The sequence below is a fragment of the Salarias fasciatus genome, chromosome 14 (genome assembly GCF_902148845.1).
Source record: "Salarias fasciatus chromosome 14, fSalaFa1.1, whole genome shotgun sequence".
Taxonomy (NCBI): Eukaryota; Metazoa; Chordata; class Actinopteri; order Blenniiformes; family Blenniidae; genus Salarias; species Salarias fasciatus.
This window is the reverse complement of record NC_043758.1, coordinates 2,580,079-2,600,302: the sequence shown is the minus strand read 5'-3', so window position 1 is coordinate 2,600,302 and position 20,224 is coordinate 2,580,079. Positions and strand designations below refer to the sequence as shown.

The following is a 20,224-nucleotide window of genomic DNA, read 5'->3' as shown; positions in this document are numbered from 1 at the left end:
TGTCTGATGACGTCACCGTCAGGGGCGTGTCTCAGTGAATGTCAAACAGGAAGTCGTGCGCACCGTGCAGTGATTGGTGCATGGCGTCTAAGCCACGCCCCCACCCGATTAACGTCCGGAAAGAAAAAAGTTAGAGAAAAACAAAAGAAGAAGAAAAACATCGGCAACAACATGGCGGCTGAAGCCCCGCCTCGGACCCTCCGCTGACTGCGGGCCGGCGGGGAGCGTCTGTCCGCGCGGAGCAGCGTGAGGCTGCCCGGACTGTCCGCCCGGACTGCCCGGACCAACATGGCCGCTGCGGCGGCCGACGCCCGCCGAGTCGGAGCCGGGATCCAGACCGGGATCCAGACCGGGATCCGGAGGTCTGCGGAGCCCTGGAGGGACCACATCATCTGTCAGCTCAAGCACCGGGACCGGAACCAGCACGTCATGTTCCAGGACCTGATCCGCTTCTGTACGGAGACCCGGAAGGTTTCAGCCGCGAGAGGGGGGGGCAGAAAAATCACTGAGGAGGGCAAACCACAGGGGCAATTTAAGGGAGGGGGCAGTTCGCTCAAGGGAATGGGGGTCAGATCTTAAGCTGGTTTAGACTTTTTTGTTACTTTTCCTCTAAGAAATTGAGGAAGATGGTCTGGTGCTGTTGTCCACTGGGGGGCAGCAGAGACTGTTTGGTCTGAGGTCCAAGATTCGGTTCTGGTTTCGGTTCTGGTCTCGGTTCAGGTTTGATTGTGACGCTCCTGTCTGAATTCTGCTCCTGATTTCTTTTTCTCCTTCACAGACTCTCGGCTGCTAGAAAAAACCAGTCTGACCTCTGGAATCCTGAACATCACCACCAGGTAACCTCGGCTCACCTCAGGTTACCCCCCCCCCCCCCCCCCCCGCCCCGCCCCGCCCCGTCCCGTCCCGTCCCGTCCAGACCTGCTCCTCCGGGGCCCTGTGCTGGACCTGTGCTGTTGTTGAGGTGCGTTTGTTTTGTGCACCCAGACATCCGTTGGCTGACAGCAGCTCGCTGACAGGTCTGCTGCATCAGAACCACCTGCTGAAGAAAACCAGTGGAGAGGTGAGCGGCGATAACCAGCTGGTTAACTCAACCAGCCAGTTAACACAAATTACAGGTTAAACTAACCAGCTGGTTAACTCAGCCTACAGGTTAATACAACCAGCTGGTTGACACAACAGTTAACCATTTGCCCTATTCACTTGTCGGTGCACCACAAAGTAACTGAAACTAGCTGCTTTAACTATGGTTATAATTATCATAATCCAGCTAGTTTAACTGAAGCAAGCCACAAACCAACCAGTTAACTGAAGATGCACTGACACTGACCAGACAAATAAGGGTTAATGGAAGCAGCTGGTTAACAGAGTTCAGTTGACACCGTCGGTTCTGAAGAGGACTCACCAAACCAATGTTAACTAGTGTGGCAGCACTGCCAGTTTGTGTGATTTTATCTAGCTGACTTCTGGTGAAGGAGAACATTTTCAAACAAACCAGCTGGTTAACCTTGGTTATAACACCTGCTGCTGTTTTTTGTGTTTTGGTTGGTTGGTTATTGTGGTTGCTTGCTTTGGTGGTCGGTTGGTTAGTTTGATTGAATAGTTGGTTAGTTTAATTATTTGGTTGGTTGGTTGACTGGTTAGTTTGATTGACTAGTTGATTAGTTTAGTTACTTGGTTGGTTGGATGGATGGTTAGGCGACTGGTTAGTTTGATTGACTAGTTGATTTGTTTGTTTGCTCAGGTGGTTGGTTGGTTTTCTGGTTTGGTTGGTTGGTTGGTTGGTTGGTTGGCTGGTAAGTTAGATGGTTAGTTTGGTTGCTTGGGTGATTGACTGGTTGGTTAGTTTGGTTGCTTGAGTGGTTGGTTGGTTTTCTGGTTAGTTTGGTTCGTTGGTGGGCTGGTTGGTTGGTTGGCTGGTTAATGACTTGGTTAGTTTGGGTTGGTTGGTTAATGAGCTGGTTAGTTTGGTTGCTTGGGTGGTTGGCTGGTTAATGAGTTGGTTAGTTTGGTTGGTTGGTTGGTTGGTTGGTTAGCTGGTTAATGAGTTGGTTAGTTTGGTTGGTTGGTTGGTTGGTTAGCTGGTTAATGAGCTGGTTGGTTTGGTTGCTTGGGAGGTTGGTTGGCTGATTGGTTGCTTGGTTACTGTTCATCTCTGTCCTTCCAGTTGGCCTATCAAGTGGTTGAACGCCAGCAGCAGCTGAAAACCAAACAATGTCTTGTGGACGAGCAAAATTCCAGGTGAGACACACACAAACGCGCACACACACACACACACACACACACACACACACACACACACACACACACACACACACACACCCCTCTGACTTCACCCCCAGGTTGATGGAGGAGCGGCAGCGGCTGGAGGGAGCGCTTGGTGTGCAGCAGGCGCTGCAGCAGCGGGTGGAGCAGCTGGAGGAGCAGAACGCGGCGCTGAAGGTGGAGTACGACGAATTGCTGGAGCGTCAGAAGGAAGTGGAGTCCAGGCTGAGGGAGGAGAACCTGCGAGGAGGAACCCTGCTGGAGGACATGATCCACCTGAAGAAGGAGGCGGCGGCCCGCATGAACATCCACAACGAGCGCCGCTCCAGGTACCCCGGCATTCCTAACGTACCCCTAGGTACTCCGACATAACCCAACATAACCTAGTGTGCCCCGAAGTTCCCTGATATTCCCCAATAAATTCCACTTCTCCCGAAGTAGCCCAACATTCCGAGACATAACCCACCGTACCCCACGTACCCCAGCATAAACCAGCATATCCAGAGGTACACCAAAATACCTGAGGCACTACAACTACCTCGAAATACCCCGACATACCATGAGATACCTACAGATACCCAGGGGCACCCCATCATGCCCCATCATTCCCCAGCTAACCCCAGGATTCGCTCCAGAGCTGTGTCGACTCCAGCATTCCTCAGTCCGTCCCGGAACACTTCCTATGTGATGCTGTTTCTGCGCAGAGCTCGAGCCGACCTGAGGAAGGAGCTGACCGCAGAAGGGTCAAAGGTCACCGAGGACAGGTGAGGTCAGCTGACGATGACATCACCTTGATGGACTCAGACTTTCGTCTGTGTCACGGCTTGTTATTTTTGTTTTTTTAATCTCTCCTTGTTTTGTCCCTTCAGCTCGTCCAGTGCTCCGACTTCGAGATCGACTTCTCCAAAACCCGAAACGCTGGAAGAACCGAGTGACGGCCGCAGAATCCGGCTTTTCAGGTGGAACACGAACGCATCACAGACACACAGACAAAACATTGAGGAAAATGGTGAAGTTCTCACGGAGTGTTGATATGGTTTTATTGGATACCTGACGTGGTTTGAATGCAGAACTGAGGCAGTTCTAATTGCTAACCGATGTGGTTCTAATGCAGACCTGACGTGGTTCTCATGGAGACACAGTCGCATAAGTACCGACGTTCTGACATAGTTGTGACGTTGTGTTCCAGGTCTGCGTCCGTCTCGTCTCCGAGGATTTTCTCGTCCTTGAAGGAACTTTTCGAGTGAGTCTCTTTCTCTGTCATCAGTGATGTCACAGCTCTCCACCAATCACAGCCTTCTGTGGCGTTATGGATGTGTGATGTCAGCAGGAAGAGGCGGGGCCACTCGGTCTGCAGCCGACATGAGGATCTTGTGTTTCCTGCCAGGATCTGTTACTCAGCCAGAGTCCCTGCAAGAGCGCTCCACGTCCTGGTATGACAGCTAACCGCGACTAACTACTGAAAACTACCACTAACTACTGCTAACTGCTGTTAACTTCTACTGACTATTACTAACTCCTGCTGACTACGGCTAACTACTACTAACATCTGGTACCTTCAGCTAATTAACAAAATGACTACTGCAAACTAGTACCAACTACTGCTGCCGTCTCATAACTAGTTAGCCCTAACCCTTCTAACTACTTCTACTCAACACTGCTAACTACTACCAACTATTACTACCATGTGTTCTACTAGGTACAACCAACTACTTTAGGTAGCTACTAGTACTATTACTGACTTGTCTGCTTCTATTGTTGTTTAACACTTTGTGATCTTTATCTGAGAAAGGTTCCACATAAATAAACTTTAATTAGCTTCTTACACATTATTATCAAATAACTGTGTGTGTGTGTGTGTATGTGTGTGTGTGTGTGTGTGTGTGTGTGTGTGTGTGTGTGTGTGTGTGTCAGGAGGCTCATGATCAAGGCATTAACGCAGTGCGCTTCAGCTCCAGCTCCGCCCTGGTGGCCACCGGAGGAACTGACCGGCTCCTCAAGCTGTGGGAGGTTCGAACAGGTCAGTGTTAGCATGTCAGCATTAGCGTTAGCGTTAGTGTTAACCAGAGTCCTGCACGGGTCCGATTTTCAAGACCCGCCCCGGCCCGACCCGGGGACGTACAAACCCCCAACCGAACCGCAAACCCGCGCATCAGCTCGATGAGTACCGCGACCCGATCCGACCCGTTGAAACACGACCCGCAGCCCGACCCGGAACCCGTATTTAAAGTAATCATTTTGGGTCACAGTGTCTGCATGCATACAGCACATCGCCACAGTTCAGCTGCCAGTGACTAAATAACACCTGAATGAAGCAGCTCTTCCAATAAAGCCTGACTTCAGTCCTGAATCATCAGCCCTGCTGTTCTTCTCCCATACAACTGTAAAAACACTCGTTTGTTACGTTTAATGCTTTTAAACTTTTAATCTCTTAAAGGTAACTTTACGTGTGTAATAGACTTACTTTCTGTCCAGACTTGAGCGGCGTTCAGCAGTTACGAGCCGTGACATATTTAGAATCCATCGAGGAGAAAAGTAATCCATCAGGGAATTACTGTAATGTTTGAACACTTCAGGAACATTACAAAGTGATAGTTGTACGTTTTATCCATTCATTTCTCAAATATCTAAATAGCTATTAACTGTTTTGGAAGTGGCGCTTGTTAGATGGCGGCGGACGGTTTGATGCTCTCGTCCAATCACAAATTGTGTTATTAGATGGCGAAACGCGATTGAACAGCTGAGGCAATGACTGTCACAAAATAGCGAAGCGACCCTCAGAGAGTAAATAATGACCAAGATAGTTTTCTGTAGTTTGCTCAACTCACTGAAAAGCCCGGAAATGGATGCAGAGGAGCCGCGGTGCAGCTGCAGACAGTCGCAGCAGATGGATCACGTCACAACGTTTTTATTTTGTTTATTATTATTTTATATTGATTCTCATGAGTCAATCTACAACCCGCAACCCGACCCGCAAGCTATTTTTCCCACTCAGATCCGAACCCGAGAAAAAAAAGCTTTTAAAAACCACCCGCAAATCAGCTGTTTTTGCGGGGACGACCCAGTGCAGGACTCTGGTGTTAACACTAGCATTAATGCTAGCCGCTGCACATGCTAAACATGTGACTTCTTCTGTCGTCAGGGTCGCTGACTCACAGAGCGACGCTGGACGGAAGCACAGAGGGAATCACCTGCATCGACTTCGACCACACGGTCAGCCTGAACCTGGGCTAACTCAAGCCTGGGTTTACTCAAGACTGGGCTAAATCAAACGTGGTTTAACGAAAGCCTAGATAACACAAACCTGGGTTAACTCAAACCTTTGCCAACTTAAGTCTGGGCTAATACAAACCTGGGATAATTCAAACTCGTTCTGAGTCAAACCAACCCTAGCTCAACCTATCATGCTAATGTAATCCTGAGCTAAATTCTACCTGGGCTAACTTAAGCCTGAGTTTGCCGAAAGCTGAGTTCCTGTAAACTTGAGCTAATTTGACGCTGAATGAATGGAGTTATTCTGATCTTGCGTGTTTCTGTTTCAGGGCTCGAGGGTTCTCGCTTCGTCGTACGATAAGTCGGCGCTGCTGTGGCGACTCGATGACTCCATTCCCAAGGTAGCCGAGGCAAACTTTCCCATCATGCTCTGAGCTCACGTCACCTGGTCTGAATGTTGTCCAAGTGGACCAGGTTAGCTCAGGTTTAGCGGTCTGTACCATGAAGCTGGATTTTCTGTGTAAAGTCATAAGGTGAATCTGAGTGATCAGAGTGTTCTCCGTAGAAGTAACACGTTTAGAGTCTCCAGTTTCCTCCCAGAATTCCTTCCTGGTTTATGTTGCAGCTACTGTGTTGCTTTCGTCCTGGAAGATGTTTTAATGCTTCATATTCCTGGAGAATAACTGTCTGCTTCTCCATGGTTAAGGAAGGCAGGATTTGTGATTGGTCAGATGCTGTAAACTCCGCCCCTTTTTAATTTGAATGCACACTGACCAAGTCTAGACCTGGATGAACTCCCAAGTCGATAACCAGCTTCGTAGCACATGTCTCTGGTTTGAATGTTATCCAACTGGTTCAGGTTAACTGAGGTTAAGTCAGGTTCAGGTTAGCCCAGTTTGAGGTTAGTTGAGGTTGAAGATAGCTCAGGTTAACTCAGGTCCAGGTTATCTCAGATTATCTCAGGTCCAGATTAGTTCAGATTAGCTTAACTCAGGCCAAGGTTAGTTCCGATGCAGGTTAGTTGATATCCAGGTTAACTCAGGTTCAAGTTTGCCTAGGTTGGAATTAGTTCAGGTCCAGGTTTGTTCAGATCCAGATAGGTTAGGGTTGGCTCATGTTTAAGTTAGCTCAGGTTCATGTTCATTCAGTTCCAGGTTAGTTCAGGTTAGCTCAGTTCCAGGTTAGCTCAGGTCTAGGTTAACTCTGGTTCAGGTTAGCTCAGGTTCAGGTTAACTCTGGTTCAGGTTAGCTCAGTTCCAGGTTAGCTCAGGTCTAGGTTAGCTCAGTTCCAGGTTAGCTCAGGTCTAGGTTAACTCTGGTTCAGGTTAGCTCAGTTCCAGGTTAGCTCAGGTCTAGGTTAACTCTGGTTCAGGTTAGCTCAGTTCCAGGTTAGCTCAGGTCTAGGTTAACTCTGGTTCAGGTTAGCTCAGGTTCAGGTTAACTCTGGTTCAGGTTAGCTCAGGTTCAGGTTAACTCTGGTTCAGGTTAGCTCAGGTTCAGGTTAACTCGGTTTGGCTCAGATGTAAACAGATTTTATTCTGATGTCACTGTTCCTTCTTCTGCAGAAAGACATCAGTTAACAGAACACAAACTTCTCTCTTCCGTATGCTAAAGAATCCTTGATGCTCAGGAGACATGTCCTACCTCTTCTACCTGTCCCTCCTGTTCTCACCTGTCCCTCCTGTTCTACCTGTCCCTCTGGTTCTACCTGTCCCTCTGGTTCTACCTGTCCCTCCTGTTCTCACCTGTCCCTCCGGTTCTCACCTGTCCCTCTGGTTCTACCTGTCCCTCTGGTTCTACCTGTCCCTCCTGTTCTCACCTGTCCCTCCTGTTTTCACCTGTCCCTCTGGTTCTACCTGTCCCTCTGGTTCTACCTGTCCCTCCTGTTCTCACCTGTCCCTCCTGTTTTCACCTGTCCCTCTGGTTCTACCTGTCCCTCTGGTTCTACCTGTCCCTCCTGTTCTCACCTGTCCCTCCTGTTTTCACCTGTCCCTCTGGTTCAGGTGACTCTCACAGGTCACAGCAGGAAGGTGACGGCGGCCAGGTTCTGCGGTCTCCACCAGGTGGTGACAGGTGGCGCCGACCGGACTGTCCGGCTGTGGGACCTGCACAGAGAAGCCTGTGAGTGTGTGAGTGTGTGAGTGTGTGAGTGTGTGAGTGTGTGAGTGTGTGTGTGCGTGTGTGCGTTTGGGTGCGTGTGTTAAACAGCGGTCTTCTCCTCTCAGGTGTGCGGCAGGTGGAAGTGAAGTCGTACTGCAGCGACGTGGTTTCCTCTGACAACTTCATCATCAGCGGACACTTCGACTCCAAGATCCGAATGTGGGACAGCAGGTGGAGCTCGCAGGGATTACAGTTATTCCCGTTTATTCTCTATTATTACTGCATACTGGGAGGAAGATGCTCTATAATCTGGATGTTAGAGGAGGAAGATGCTCTATCATATAATAATGACTGACGGAGACATAATGCTATACTAGCACTGAATTTTCACGAAGAATCAGCTGTTTGCTCAACGATGACTCTGAACATCAGCTACATTACCCACAATGCCTTGAGTCCGTCTGCACTACAGCAGCCCTAGTAGGTCAAAATGCATACATACAGAATGGCAATGGTTCCAGACCGCTGAGGAGGTCAGCCCACTGCTCCCGGGTTCAAGCAATGGAAACACCATTTATCAGAACACAGCTGAGAACCTGACTGTTACCACAGTGACTCCAAATCTCCCTCAGTTGCTGCTATGTTGTTGGAAAAGTTTCCATATTGTGACCTCACGCTTCTCTTTGATTGGTCAGTTTTCACACCGTGACCTCACGCTGCTCTCTGATTGGTGGGCAGACTCAGTGATCAGCAGCTGTGTCGTCTGCAGGGCGGCGGGCTGCATCCAGGAACTTCCTGCTCAGGGAAAAGTCACTTCGCTTGACCTCGGGGTCGACCAGCGCCTCCTGCTGAGCTGCTGCCGCGACGACTGCCTGCAGATCCAGGACCTGAGGAGGTGGAGCCTGCAGCGGCTCTGCTTCAGGTGTGTGTGTGTGTGTGTGTGTGTGTGTGTGTGTGTGTGTGTGTGTGTGTGTGTGTGTGTGTGTGTGTGTTTGATTTAAATATGAACACGTTAATCCAGTGACTGACTGTAGGTTTCTGTGTGTGTGTGTGTGTGTGTGTGTGTGTGTGTGTGTGTGTGTGTGTGTGTGTGTGTGTGTCTCAGAGCTGAGGGCTTCAAATGTGGCAGTGACAGTACGAAGGCGGTCATCAGGTGAGCCTGACACGTCTCAAACACTAACATTCTGTCACAACACAAACCGTCAGAGGATCCACAACATATCCCTGAGGAACTCCGCAACAGAACATGACACAGCTGAAAACTCAAACGCAAACACACAATTTGTTGTGTGTGAGTATGAAACTGCTACTGAAACTGAACATGAGGAAAGTGTTCTTGAGCTTCAGGCTTTTCAAATGTTCCACAGACAGAGAAGCTTCCTGCGAGCTGCAGTCCGTCCTGTTAGCATCTGTCAGCGTCTGTCAGCATCTGCTAGCATGTATCTCCCAGTTTCTGTGCTATTCATTCTGTTAGCGTCTATTAGCATGTCTCTCCCAGTTTCTGTGCAGTCTGCTCCCTTAGCATCTGTTAGCATGTGTCTCCCAGTTTCTGCGCAATCTGTTCCGTTAGCATGCGTTAGCATGTATCTCCCAGTTTCTGTGCATTCTGTTCCGTCAGCATCTGTTAGCATGTATCTCCCGGCTTCTCTGTAGTCCCGATGGATGTTACGTGGCGGTCGGGTCAGCAGATGGCGCCGTCTACGTTTGGGACGTCTCCTCAGGAAACCTGGAGACCCGCCTCTCCGACAAACACAGGTATGAGAACCAGGACCAATCAGCTCCTCTGGTCTGGAACCGGTCGGCTTCAGTTCAGAGAGAGAGATGTCCAGAGGATCGAGAACGTTTCCCTGAGGAACTCCAGCAGTCATCAGCACTCTGAGTGGAAGGAACTCTGCTTTATTTGGAATAGATTGATCTACTTCACTCCCTCACATCGAGACAAACGTCTGTCCAAATGTCTCCGCTTGCTTCCAGTCAGCTTGTTTTTCTAGATTCCAAATGTTTTCCGTACTGAAGACTTGTTTCACTCTGATTTATCAAATATCTGTTTAGCGAAGACGAAGCTCGCCCTTCTAACATCTGCTGCTCCTCTTAGCTCGTCCATCAGCGCCCTCTCCTGGTCTCCTTCTGGCGAGTATGTCGTCAGCGTGGATAAAAGCCGGCGGGCCGTCCTGTGGAGCGACATCTGACTGAGCCAATGGAAAGCAGGTAGTCGTCCTGGAAACGGATCGCTGGCCACAGCGTTGCCTTGGCGCCACGAACTGACCTGAGAGCTGTAAAAGGGAAGATCATTGGTTTGTTTGAGCCTTTCGGCCTGCTGCTCCTGTGAAACGGGAAACCTGAAAGAGTTCCGACTGAGTGACTAAAGGACGACCTTCGACCTTCAGGGACCTTAAAGGGAAGACGAAAACTTTCTTCAAGAGTCTGTAAAGAAGAGGAAAAATGTTTTAACGTACTGAGTCTGCACTTCCTTCTTTCTTCTTCATCTTCTGTTCTTGGAGTGGAGGGAAAGTCACTCACTGCGCCACCTGCTGGTGCAAAGTGTTATGAGGAACTGAGGCGAGCGCCGCTGCCACTTGTTAGCCGATCGCCGCTGCCTTCTGTTAGCTGAGCGCCGCTGCTTCCTGTTAGCCAACCGCCGCTGCCTTCTGTTAGCCGAGCGCCACTGCCTTCTGTTAGCTGACCGCCACTGCCTTCTGTTAGCTGACCGCCACTGCCTTCTGTTAGCCGAGCACCGCTGTCACCTGTTAGCTGAGCGTGGCTGCCTCCTGTTAGCCGACCACCGCTGCTTCCTGTTGGCCGAGTGCTGCCGCTTCCTCTGTTAGCCGAGCGCCGCTGCCTCCCATTTGCCGACGACGGCGGCTGGCTCCTGTTAGCCAAGCACTGCTGCCTTCTGTTAGCCAAGCGCTGCTACCTCCCCTATTAGCCAAGCGCTGTTGCTAGCTGAGCGCCACCGCTCCCCCTATTAGCCGAGCACTGCTGCTGCCTCTTGTTAACCGAGCACTGCTGCCTCCCTCGTTAGCCGAGCGCCACTGCTTCCTGTTAGCCGAGCACTGCTGCCTCCCTCGTTAGCCGAGCGCCACTGCTTCCTGTTAGCCGAGCACCACTGCTTCCTGTTAGCCGAGCGCTGCTGCCTCCTGTTAGCCGAGCGCCGCTTCCTCCTGTTAGCCGAGCGTTGCTGCCTCCTGTTAGCCAGGCGCTGCTGCCTCCCCCGTTAGCCGCGGTACATTCCTCAGCTAACGGGGCGAGTTTCAACGGTATTGTCTTGTTTACAGCCGAAAGTTGCTTCCCGACACTTTAACCGAGGATCTTGGGGAGTTTGTATTTATCGTGTCTGATGGCACATCGATGCGTTTTTTAAAGTTTGGTTGGTGTTTTTTCTGGTGTGAATGTTCCTGATGTGATCTGAAACGATGCCAGCTTCATTTTAACGACGTGACGTCGCGGCCGGCTCCGCCTCTGATTGGCCGACGGTCTTTAAACAACACAAATGTAAACAATGATATTAAATATGTTTGGAGCGATGAGAACATGGTCGTCATGTTGTTATGCAGAGAAAAACAAGAAGCACAGACTTCACTTTACACTCAATTTGACCAGTTTTTTTTTTTTTTTAAATGTACTTTTGATTTGTTTTACTGTTTATTTTTGAAACGATATTAAAACAGTTCAGTTCAGTTCAGTTTATTCATTGTCCCTTGCAGGGCGATTCAATGTGCAGTAAACTCTTCTTTGGGTTCACACGCTTCAGGAGTAGTCAGGTACCCGTCAAACACAGCACCAACACAACTTTTAAATCACCGTTGTCACGTCAACGGAGACGAACAGGGACCCCGGTTCCTCGGTGGAGGGACGTCGCCTCCGGGTTCAAGTGTTTTGGACTCGCAGGACTTCAGCCAGCAGCAGGTAAAGAGGCTTGGAACGTGTCGATCACCTTCAGCTCAACATTTCGCCACATTACAAACAGATCTTACTGTGACGGACCGAAGCAAGGCGCCGATGAAGGAAGCTGATTCAAGGTCTGAAGTCTTCAGAAGTCTTCATCCCATCTGATCCGAAACCCTCCAAGGACGGTTTCAGTGTCAGAGTCACGGGTCAGGGTTGGCTAATCCCAAAACACAACTCAGTCGCCTTCTAACTGCGTCTCCATGGAAATGCTGCTCCTGGTCCCGATCCTGGTCCTGGTCCTGGTCACCACTGTAGCCAGTCTGCACATGGTCAGTAGATGACAGTAAGGACAATATTTTCCTCCAGAGTATCGTGACTCCGAGTCCTTCTCTTGGTCCTGGTCCCGGTCCAGATTCTCCTGGACTTGGTGGTTTTAGAGTTGACAGTCACTGGTAAAACAATCGGACTTGGTGTTCTGTCCATGTTCTCCTGTTGTTAATGTTCGGATCAAGGCTCTGTCCGGCATGTTCAGGCTCTCTCCCTGCTTCAACACACCTGGACCTGATGGTTCTGTCCTCGAACACCGAGCAGAGCCTGAGTGTGTTGAAGCAGGGAGAGAGTGAACGCGAGACAACCGGCTTTAACTGAGTCATTGATAAACATCCAGAATGAAAGTCTGTAAGAACCGATCCGGAGCCCTCTTTGCTGTCCCGGTGTCGGCGTTCCGTCGTGAAGTCTGTGGACCAATCGGACGCGTGGAGAAGAGCTGCCGTGCAAGACTCCGCCCAGCAGGGACTCAAACATCATGGGACCAGTTCAGAATGAGTGGAACATTTTAAACCCAGACTGCAGCTGGTTCTGAATGAGGACTCAGGACTCAGTCCGGGACCGTACTGGCGGAGCTGGTTTGGGGGCGGAGCCTGTTGTCCCTCCGTTGAGTCGGCTGACCTCGGTCTCCACGTGGTCCAGGCTCCCTGGTGGACCGGTCCGATCAGGTCTGGTTGGTCTGAACTCGCCGGACGTCTTTCCCTGGAAGGCGTTTCCACTAAAAATAGGAGGTGAGGAAGAGGAGCAGCTTGGTGGCTGCGAGCGCTTCACACCAGGAAGCTAACGAGGATCCGGCCGCAGCTGCTGCCTCCAGACACGCCCCGTTTCCACGGCAACGCGCCACCTGGACTCTCGCTGCTGTTGCATTTTCGTTTCAGGAACGTTTCACGTTTACATGACGTTCGTCAATGACGTCCGTTTCCATGGAAACAAAAAACCCGAAAACGGTGTAGTGAGAACCGCGGGCTGCCAGGTTTCACTGCTGGTTGTTTTTGTAATGAAAACACAAATGTTATTGTCCAGAACAACGGTTTGCCTCGGAAGTGGAGCAGGACCAGGACCAGTACAGCGATCAAGACCAGGAGCAGGACAACAATCAAGACCAAGACCAGGAGCCGTACAAGGACCAAGACCAGGAGCAGGACCAGGACCTGAACCAGTATGAGGATCAAGACCAGGACCAGGATCAGGACCGGGAGCAGCATTTCTACCGTTTCCATGGAGACGACGGTGTTTTCAGCAACTGTGAGTTCCGTCGTGCGACCGGACCCCAGAAGAAACAGAAGTTTGTCATTTTCAATAGAAATTGTTGCCGTGGAAACTTGTGTGCAGTCCTGAGAGGAGAAGAAAGCATCAGTCTGAACAAACATGCTCGTCACATGCAGGTTCAGTGGTTTCATCGTGTCATGGCTGGACAGCGAGAGTTCTTCAGTCAATCGATGATCCGTCAGGAGGGCTGATTCCTGGAGGTCAGAGCCCAGCTGAGCGTGACGTTCAAGGCACACAGAGACAATCCGTCCTCCGGGCGTCTCATGTTTGGACACATTTCACAGCTAATGATAGGCGGGGGAGGGGGGGTAAAGAGGAGGAGGAGGGGGGTTAAAGAGGAGGGAGGTTAAGGAGGAGGAAGGGGGGTTAAAGAGGAGGAGGAGGAGATTTAAAGAGGAGGAGCAGATCCCTGCTTCACTCTTCGTCTCGCGCTCCGATCAGATGGAGGTTTTTCCTCTTGCTGAGAATTTGACGGCGTGACTACAGCTCATCCACACACACACACACACATACACACACACACACGACATCCTTTCCTCAGTTTCCACGGTGACGGCATCCCCCCTCCCCCTCCTCCTCCTCCTCCTCTTCCTCCTCCATCGCCTCTCCGTCCGGCTGCTTTCGGCTCATCGCCGTCGTCAGGATGGGAGATAAAGGAACCAGGTGAGGATCCATGTTTGTGTCTGTGCAGCGCTAACACACCCTGTGTGTGTACTGTCTGTGTGTGTGTGTGTGAGTGTGTACTGTGTGTGTGTGAGTGTGTACTGTGTGTGTGTGTGTGTGTGGGGGGGGTTCTAGCATTACATAACATCATGTCAGCTCCTCCATCACTCTGACGTTTCTCAGCAGCTTCACACTTCTTCACTCAGCCAGATGTAATCAGATTACTTTGAGGTAAATGGCTCCATTAGAAGTAGTGCTGCTCCGGATGTGGACGTGGATCTCCAGATCTCAACGTGGAAAATACTTCTCGCCAAAACACTTCTTTCTGGAAGCCTTTTCTCCCGGAGTCTTCGAAGGGAAGCCGTCGTCTGAGGGGAAGTTGGATTGTGTGACGGTCCTCCGTCTCGGTCCTGTGGAGGAATGTGGACTGTCTGCTTCTTCTGCTGCTGCTGCTTCCCCTGCATCAACAAGCTGTGGATCAGCGGGTGGGATCTTGTCCCAGCGTCCCTGCTTCCGCCCTCCATTCTGTCCTCTCAATGAAAGACATCGCCCTTTGGACAGACACCCAGCTCCACTTCTAGATGTGGACGTAAACACCTGGACGATCGGAATGAGGCAATCAGCCGTTCTTCTGTTTGGAATCTTCAAAAGCTTTCTGTCTGTCCAAGATCTTCAAACACCAGGGTTCATTCTGTCCTCTCCTCATTTCACCGATGTGTCCATGGACTCAGACCTGGACTCAGACCTGGACTCGGACCTGGACTCGGACCTGGTTTGGCTGCTGAGAACACTGGGAGAACTGGAATACTTTGAAAGACTACAAAGATGGTGGACAGCACACAGCTGCAGGAGGACAGGCGAAGGAGGTGTTCCTGTCAAAAGTTGTGGTTTGTTGAGTTGCTGCCGGACGTCTCTGATGAGGACAGTGTGTGTCGTCGGGGTGTGGAACAGTCGGACGCCTCCCGGTGTGCGAGCGGCTCTCCCTGTTTGTGTTTGTGTTTGAGTCGTCTCCTCGTGTTTCTGAGCGGGCGCTGAGCGGAATGTTAACGAGTCCGTGGCGAGCGCCGGCACATACAGAGCAGCCGGAACACACTGCTGCCTCTCCACACTACACCGGCACCTGATCCACACCGGCACCAGATCCACACCGGCACCTGATCCACTCTGTCACCAGATCCACACCGGCACCAGATCCACTCTGTCACCAGATCCACAACAGGACCAGATCTACACCGGCACCAGATCCACTCTGTCACCAGATCCACAACAGGACCAGATCTACACCGGCACCAGATCCACTCTGTCACCAGATCCACAACAGGACCAGATCTACACCGGCACCAGATCCACTCTGTCACCAGATCCACACTGGCACCAGATCCACTCTGTCACCAGATCCACACTGGCACCAGATCCACTCTGTCACCAAATCCACACCGGCACCAGATCCACACTGGCACTAGATCCACTCTGTCACCAGATTCACTCTGTCACCAGATCCACAACAGGACCAAATCTACACCGGCACCAGATCTACACCGTCTTCAGATCCACACCAGCACCAGATCTAGACCGCCACAAGATCCACATCCGTCACCAGATCTACACCAGCACCAGATCCATACCGGCAACAGATCTTTGACCCACATCAACACTCGGCAATCATTCTGAGCTGTTGAATCAGAATCACACTCTGTGTGTGTGTGTGCGTGTGTGCGTGTGTGCGCGTGCGTGCGTGCGTGTGCGCGTGCGTGTGCACGCACGGTGTCACTCGCAGTGTCAGGGGAGTCTTCAGTCGTCAGCCGTCTGCTGTTACACCGAGCTGACACAACAGTCGGGGATCGATTGCTCACTGAGTGTTCCACGATCGGCCGATCGATACAGCGGCTCCGACTGTCCGTCACATCGTTAGTCCTCCTCGCTCCGACCCGGAACCCAGGCTGTGGACGGGCAGGACCCTGCCGCCGCTTCAGATCTGGAGATCTGCCCGGTTCCTTCCGTTCAGATTCATTCCTGCAGGGAAAACGACGGACGGTGTGTTTGGAACGATCCTCGGATTGTTGTGGAAAAGCTGCAAACTTTCTGAAAATAAGATCTCATTTGGTGTAAGAAGATTGTGGGAACCAAACTGTTGATTTTTTCCTCCTCCTCGCTCTTTCTGACCATTAGACTCATGGGTGTAGCAGCAGGTGATGCCGGCCCCGCGAGAGGTCACCGGTTCGAGTCTTCCTGGATTCCGATGGCGATGTGGTACTCTGCTTCAGAGTGACTGACAGGTTGAAGCCCCGCCCCCTCTCTGTCTCCTCGCTGTCATCAATTATGTTGTTTGCCTCCATTAGCTCTCAGCCCACGGATCTTCATCACTCAGCTTCTTACCGGGAAAGCTGCCGTCCTCCTGAGAGTTCCCCGAGCCGCTCGCCTTCCCCGCTGCAATTAGTCCAATTAAATTTTAACACGGAGCAACTCTGCAGCCCCGGGTCGCCCAACAAACCCCACGCTGGGAGCCGGCCCAGCATGAGACCCAGCACCCGTCCTCCGAGAGGGAAGCACCGCCGGGCCGGGTCAGGGCCGCTCAGGGGAAAGTGCTAAACTTTTGATGTATTTCGTTAAATTTCATTCACTTCTTCAAGCCACTGAAGACAAAATGTTTTGAAATCGTTGGAGCTCCGTCTGCTGTAGACTGCAGAAAATCTGGTCCCGGTCCAGTTTCCCCTGGTCCTGGTCCCAGTCCAGATCGTCTTGGTTCTGGTGGTTTTAGCGTAGTCAGTCACTGTACTGGCCCGTCATGAAGAACGACAGTGTTTCTGCCGTTGCCGTGGAAACGTGAAACCTTTCAGAAATGAAAAGACAAACGCTGCGTTTCCTTGTGGAAGTTGAGTAAACGGAACTGAAGGGAGAACGACTGCTTTCAGCTCCTCCGAGGAACCGGACCGAGAAGAGCGAAGACGTCTCCCTAGACTCACGTCCTTCTTCGTCCTCACTCATCCCGTCCTCCTCCTCCTCTTCATCATCCCTCCAGTTTGTTCCAGACTCCGCCTCCTTTTTGGGTTTGTGTTGTTGGAACTCGGAAAGTTTGTAAAAATTCCAAATTTGAATGTTTGAAATGTTCCAGTGAAACGAAGAAAAGAATGTAGAGAACAGAAACTGGCAGTCTGTAAGACCTGAACACCTCGCTGCTGTCAGGAACACACACACACACACACACACACACACACACACACACACACACACACACACACACCGCAGTGATACTGAGGAAGTTTGTGTGAAGTGAAAGTGATACAGAGTGACTGACACATGTTGTAGTTTCATTTTTTGGTTGTTTTTTTGTTGTGATGTTGTGTTGTTGTCTTGTCTCGTGCTGTTGTGATGCTGTCTTGTCACATTGTCTTTTGTCCTTGTGATGTCTTGTGGTGATGCTGTGACGTTGTGTTATTTTGTTGCTGTGTTGTGATGTGTGTGTCTGAAATAAATACAGCAGTTGACCAAACCTGTTTCTCTCTGTTCTCAGAGTCTTTAAGAAGGCCAGTCCCAATGGAAAGGTGTGACACACACACACACACACACACACGCACACACACACACACACACACACACACACACACACACACACACACCATGGAGTCCATGGATGGATGGAAGGATGGATGTTCTCCTTGTGTTTGAGGCCTTGTCGTTGTGACCAATCAGCAGTGGACTTCCTGTGTGAAGTGAGGAAGTGACACAGCTTGCTGCGCTCTGATTGGAGACAGTTGTCCTGTTTGTCCCGCAGCTCACTGTGTATCTGGGGAAAAGGGACTTTGTGGACCACGTGGACCTGGTGGAACCTGTCGGTGAGAGCTGACCCCTGACCCCTGACCCTTGACCCTACCTCATAGCTTGGCCTCAGTGCACTCTGCTGGTCTTCCACTTTACTGAAAACACTCGTAATGAGTTTCTGTCATGTCTCTACTGTTGTGATGTGTTTCTAAAGAACGTCTTTCTAAAGAACCGTTCCCTCTGAGGGTGCTTTCACGCCTACAGCATTTGGTCCGCTTGAAGCGCACTAGAGTCCCCAACTCCTGCAGGTTCGGTTCGTATGCACTGATGTGCAAGCGGACCAGTTAGTTTTGGTCCAGGACAAAGAACCGTACCGAGACCTCCTCGAGGAGGCGGTCTCGGTGCGGTCTGCTGCTGGTCTGAACGTTGACCGGCCTCGGTCCTGTCCGCTCTGTTGTGGAGAAGGCTTTTTGGTCGGCGGAGGCTTCCGTAGCAAGCCGCGCGGCCCATCACGTCACACATGCTGGCCAATCAGGGTTCATTTCCGTCACCCAAAACACACTATTGTGTGAACAGCGCCACCAAGGGGCAGGAGGGTCATAGAGGATAGTTCATCTGCAAAAACAAGTGATGTGAATACGAACCAAACTAGTTGACAGCTGCGACGTTTATGAATAATTTATGTCCGAACCGAACCACTCTAACGGACTAGTAGGTGTGAAAGCACCCTGAAGCTCGTCTCAGAGTTCTTGTGTCTTCTTTTCACAGATGGCGTGGTTCTGATCGACCCAGAGTACCTCAAGGAAAGGAAAGGTGCAAACAATCACACCTTGAACACTGTAAAGGGAAATCCCTCTCTGGAGACTGGTTCTGGACCTGACTGGATACTGGTTCTGGACCTGACTGTAGACTTGTTTTTTTACCTGAGTAGAGACTAGTGGACCTATGGTGGTCCTCAGGTGGTTCCCAGGTGGTCCTCTGGTGGGTCCTCTGGTGGTCCTCTAGTGGTTGTCTGGTGATCCTTCCAGAGCCTCTGGTGAAGATATGGTGTTCCAATGCCACTTTGCCTTGAACGGGTTGTGCTCTTGTCCTTTTGTTGTCATGGTAACACTGCCTGTTTTGCTGCATCCTCAGTGTTCGTGACGCTGACGTGTGCGTTCCGTTATGGTCGAGAGGACCTGGACGTTCTGGGGTTGACGTTCCGGAAGGACCTGTTTGTGGCCAACATTCAAGCGTTTCCGCCTGTTCCTGAGGAGAAGAAGAGTCTCACTCGCCTGCAGGAACGTCTGATCAAGAAGCTCGGGGAGCACGCCTACCCCTTCACCTTCGAGGTAACTACCCCTTCACCTTCGAGGTAACTACCCCTTCACCTTCGAGGTAACTACCCCTTCACCTTCGAGGTAACTACCCCTTCACCTTCGAGGTAACTACCCCTTCACCTTCGAGGTAACTACCCCTTCACCTCGAGGTAACGACCCCTTCACCTTCAAGTTAACTACCCCTTCACCTCGAGGTAACTACCCCTTCACCTTCGAGGTAACTACCCCTTCACCTTCGAGGTAACTACCCCTTCACCTTCGAGGTAACTACCCCTTCGCCTCGAGGTAACGACCCCGTCACTTCGAGGTAACTACCCCTTCACCTTCGAGGTAACTACCCCTTCACCTCGGGGTAACTACCCCTTCGCCTTCGAGGTAACTACCCCTTCACCTTCCTGGCTGAAGCAGACCCTGTCAGGTCATTCCCAGCAGCTCAATCTGCTCTTTCAATCTTCTAAATGGGATCAATGAACTGATAAAAAGTTTTAAATGAATTTCATGTCATAGTTTAATTTTATTGTCTCTTTCCTTTTATTCTGTCCTTCATTTTGATTCAAACACTATATAACAAGTGAACAACTTCTGGACACATTTACATTTCCACTTTTTAGTTTAGTTTAGTCTCATAAAACTCTCTGATAAAACCACTTTCAACTGGTTTAGACCAGTTTAATCCAGTTTTGACTCAGAAGTTCTACACTGTAGAAACTGATTTTGTCCTATTCAAACAGATTTAAACCAGTTTAATTCAGTTTTTATCAGGATTTCTACACCACTGAAAATAATTTAGAATGATTTAAACTGGTTCAAACAAGTTTTATCCAGTTTTTACTGAGAGTTTCAACTTTGTTAAAACTGCTTTAGACCTATTTAAACCGGTTTAAACCAGTCTAAAGTAGTTTACGCCAATGTCAACAGGTTTAAACTGGTTGAGACCAGTTTTAAGCAGTGGAAATAAGCAGATGAAGAGGAAGAGTTGAGACTTTTTTCTGAAATACCCTGTGGACGCACTGACACTGAGGATCACAGCTCGTTGAAAAGTCCTACACTTTCTTCTGTCCCCTGAATGTCTCATGCTTTCCTTCCTGTCTTCGATTTTATTTTGAAATTTTCATAAATAACTTCCAACATTCAATAAACTCATGATCCATGTGTGTATCTGCAGATTCCCCTGAACCTACCGTGCTCCGTCACCCTGCAGCCGGGGCCCGAGGACACCGGGAAGGTGAGTCCCGGCGGCGCCGCACATGCTAGGAGATCCGCCAAGGATTTATATGATGGATGCAGTAACGTATCGCTGTTGTGCTGTGACGTGGTGAAGTATTGACATTGAGTGTTGACAGGATGATGGAGTGACAGAGTGACGTGGCTCTCACCTGTCAATGGAAAGGCAACTATTTCTTAGGAGGCAACAGGAACCAGTC

The 20,224-nt window shown here is 50.4% G+C and overlaps 2 protein-coding genes across 3 annotated transcripts in view; both read left to right on the top strand.

The window, feature by feature from the left end:
- The first annotated feature begins 121 nt into the window (after positions 1–121).
- Positions 122–11,193, top strand: atg16l2 (ATG16 autophagy related 16-like 2 (S. cerevisiae)). Of its 2 annotated transcripts, none has more exons than XM_030108273.1 (18): positions 122–454; positions 779–836; positions 985–1,060; positions 2,165–2,238; positions 2,340–2,591; positions 2,967–3,026; positions 3,132–3,221; positions 3,452–3,505; positions 3,593–3,695; positions 4,177–4,282; positions 5,405–5,475; positions 5,805–5,876; positions 7,479–7,596; positions 7,701–7,806; positions 8,345–8,497; positions 8,681–8,728; positions 9,229–9,330; positions 9,671–11,193. In XM_030108273.1, exons 1-18 carry the CDS (start codon positions 289–291, stop codon positions 9,762–9,764), a joined length of 1,803 nt encoding a protein of 600 aa, XP_029964133.1. In that variant the 5' UTR covers positions 122–288; the 3' UTR covers positions 9,765–11,193. The 2 variants fall into 2 exon arrangements, with proteins under 2 accessions (XP_029964133.1, XP_029964132.1); XM_030108272.1 differs by having other exon boundaries at positions 3,590–3,695.
- Positions 11,194–13,435: 2,242 nt separating this feature from the next.
- arrb1 (arrestin, beta 1) overlaps positions 13,436–20,224 on the top strand; it is a 15,389-nt gene continuing 8,600 nt past the window's right edge. The window contains exons 1-6 of the mRNA XM_030108284.1: positions 13,436–13,722; positions 17,234–17,264; positions 17,495–17,555; positions 18,250–18,294; positions 18,616–18,812; positions 19,966–20,025. Of these exons, the coding sequence (XP_029964144.1) occupies positions 13,703–13,722; positions 17,234–17,264; positions 17,495–17,555; positions 18,250–18,294; positions 18,616–18,812; positions 19,966–20,025 (414 nt within the window). The 5' untranslated portion in view covers positions 13,436–13,702. The remainder of the gene's footprint in view (positions 13,723–17,233; positions 17,265–17,494; positions 17,556–18,249; positions 18,295–18,615; positions 18,813–19,965; positions 20,026–20,224) is intronic.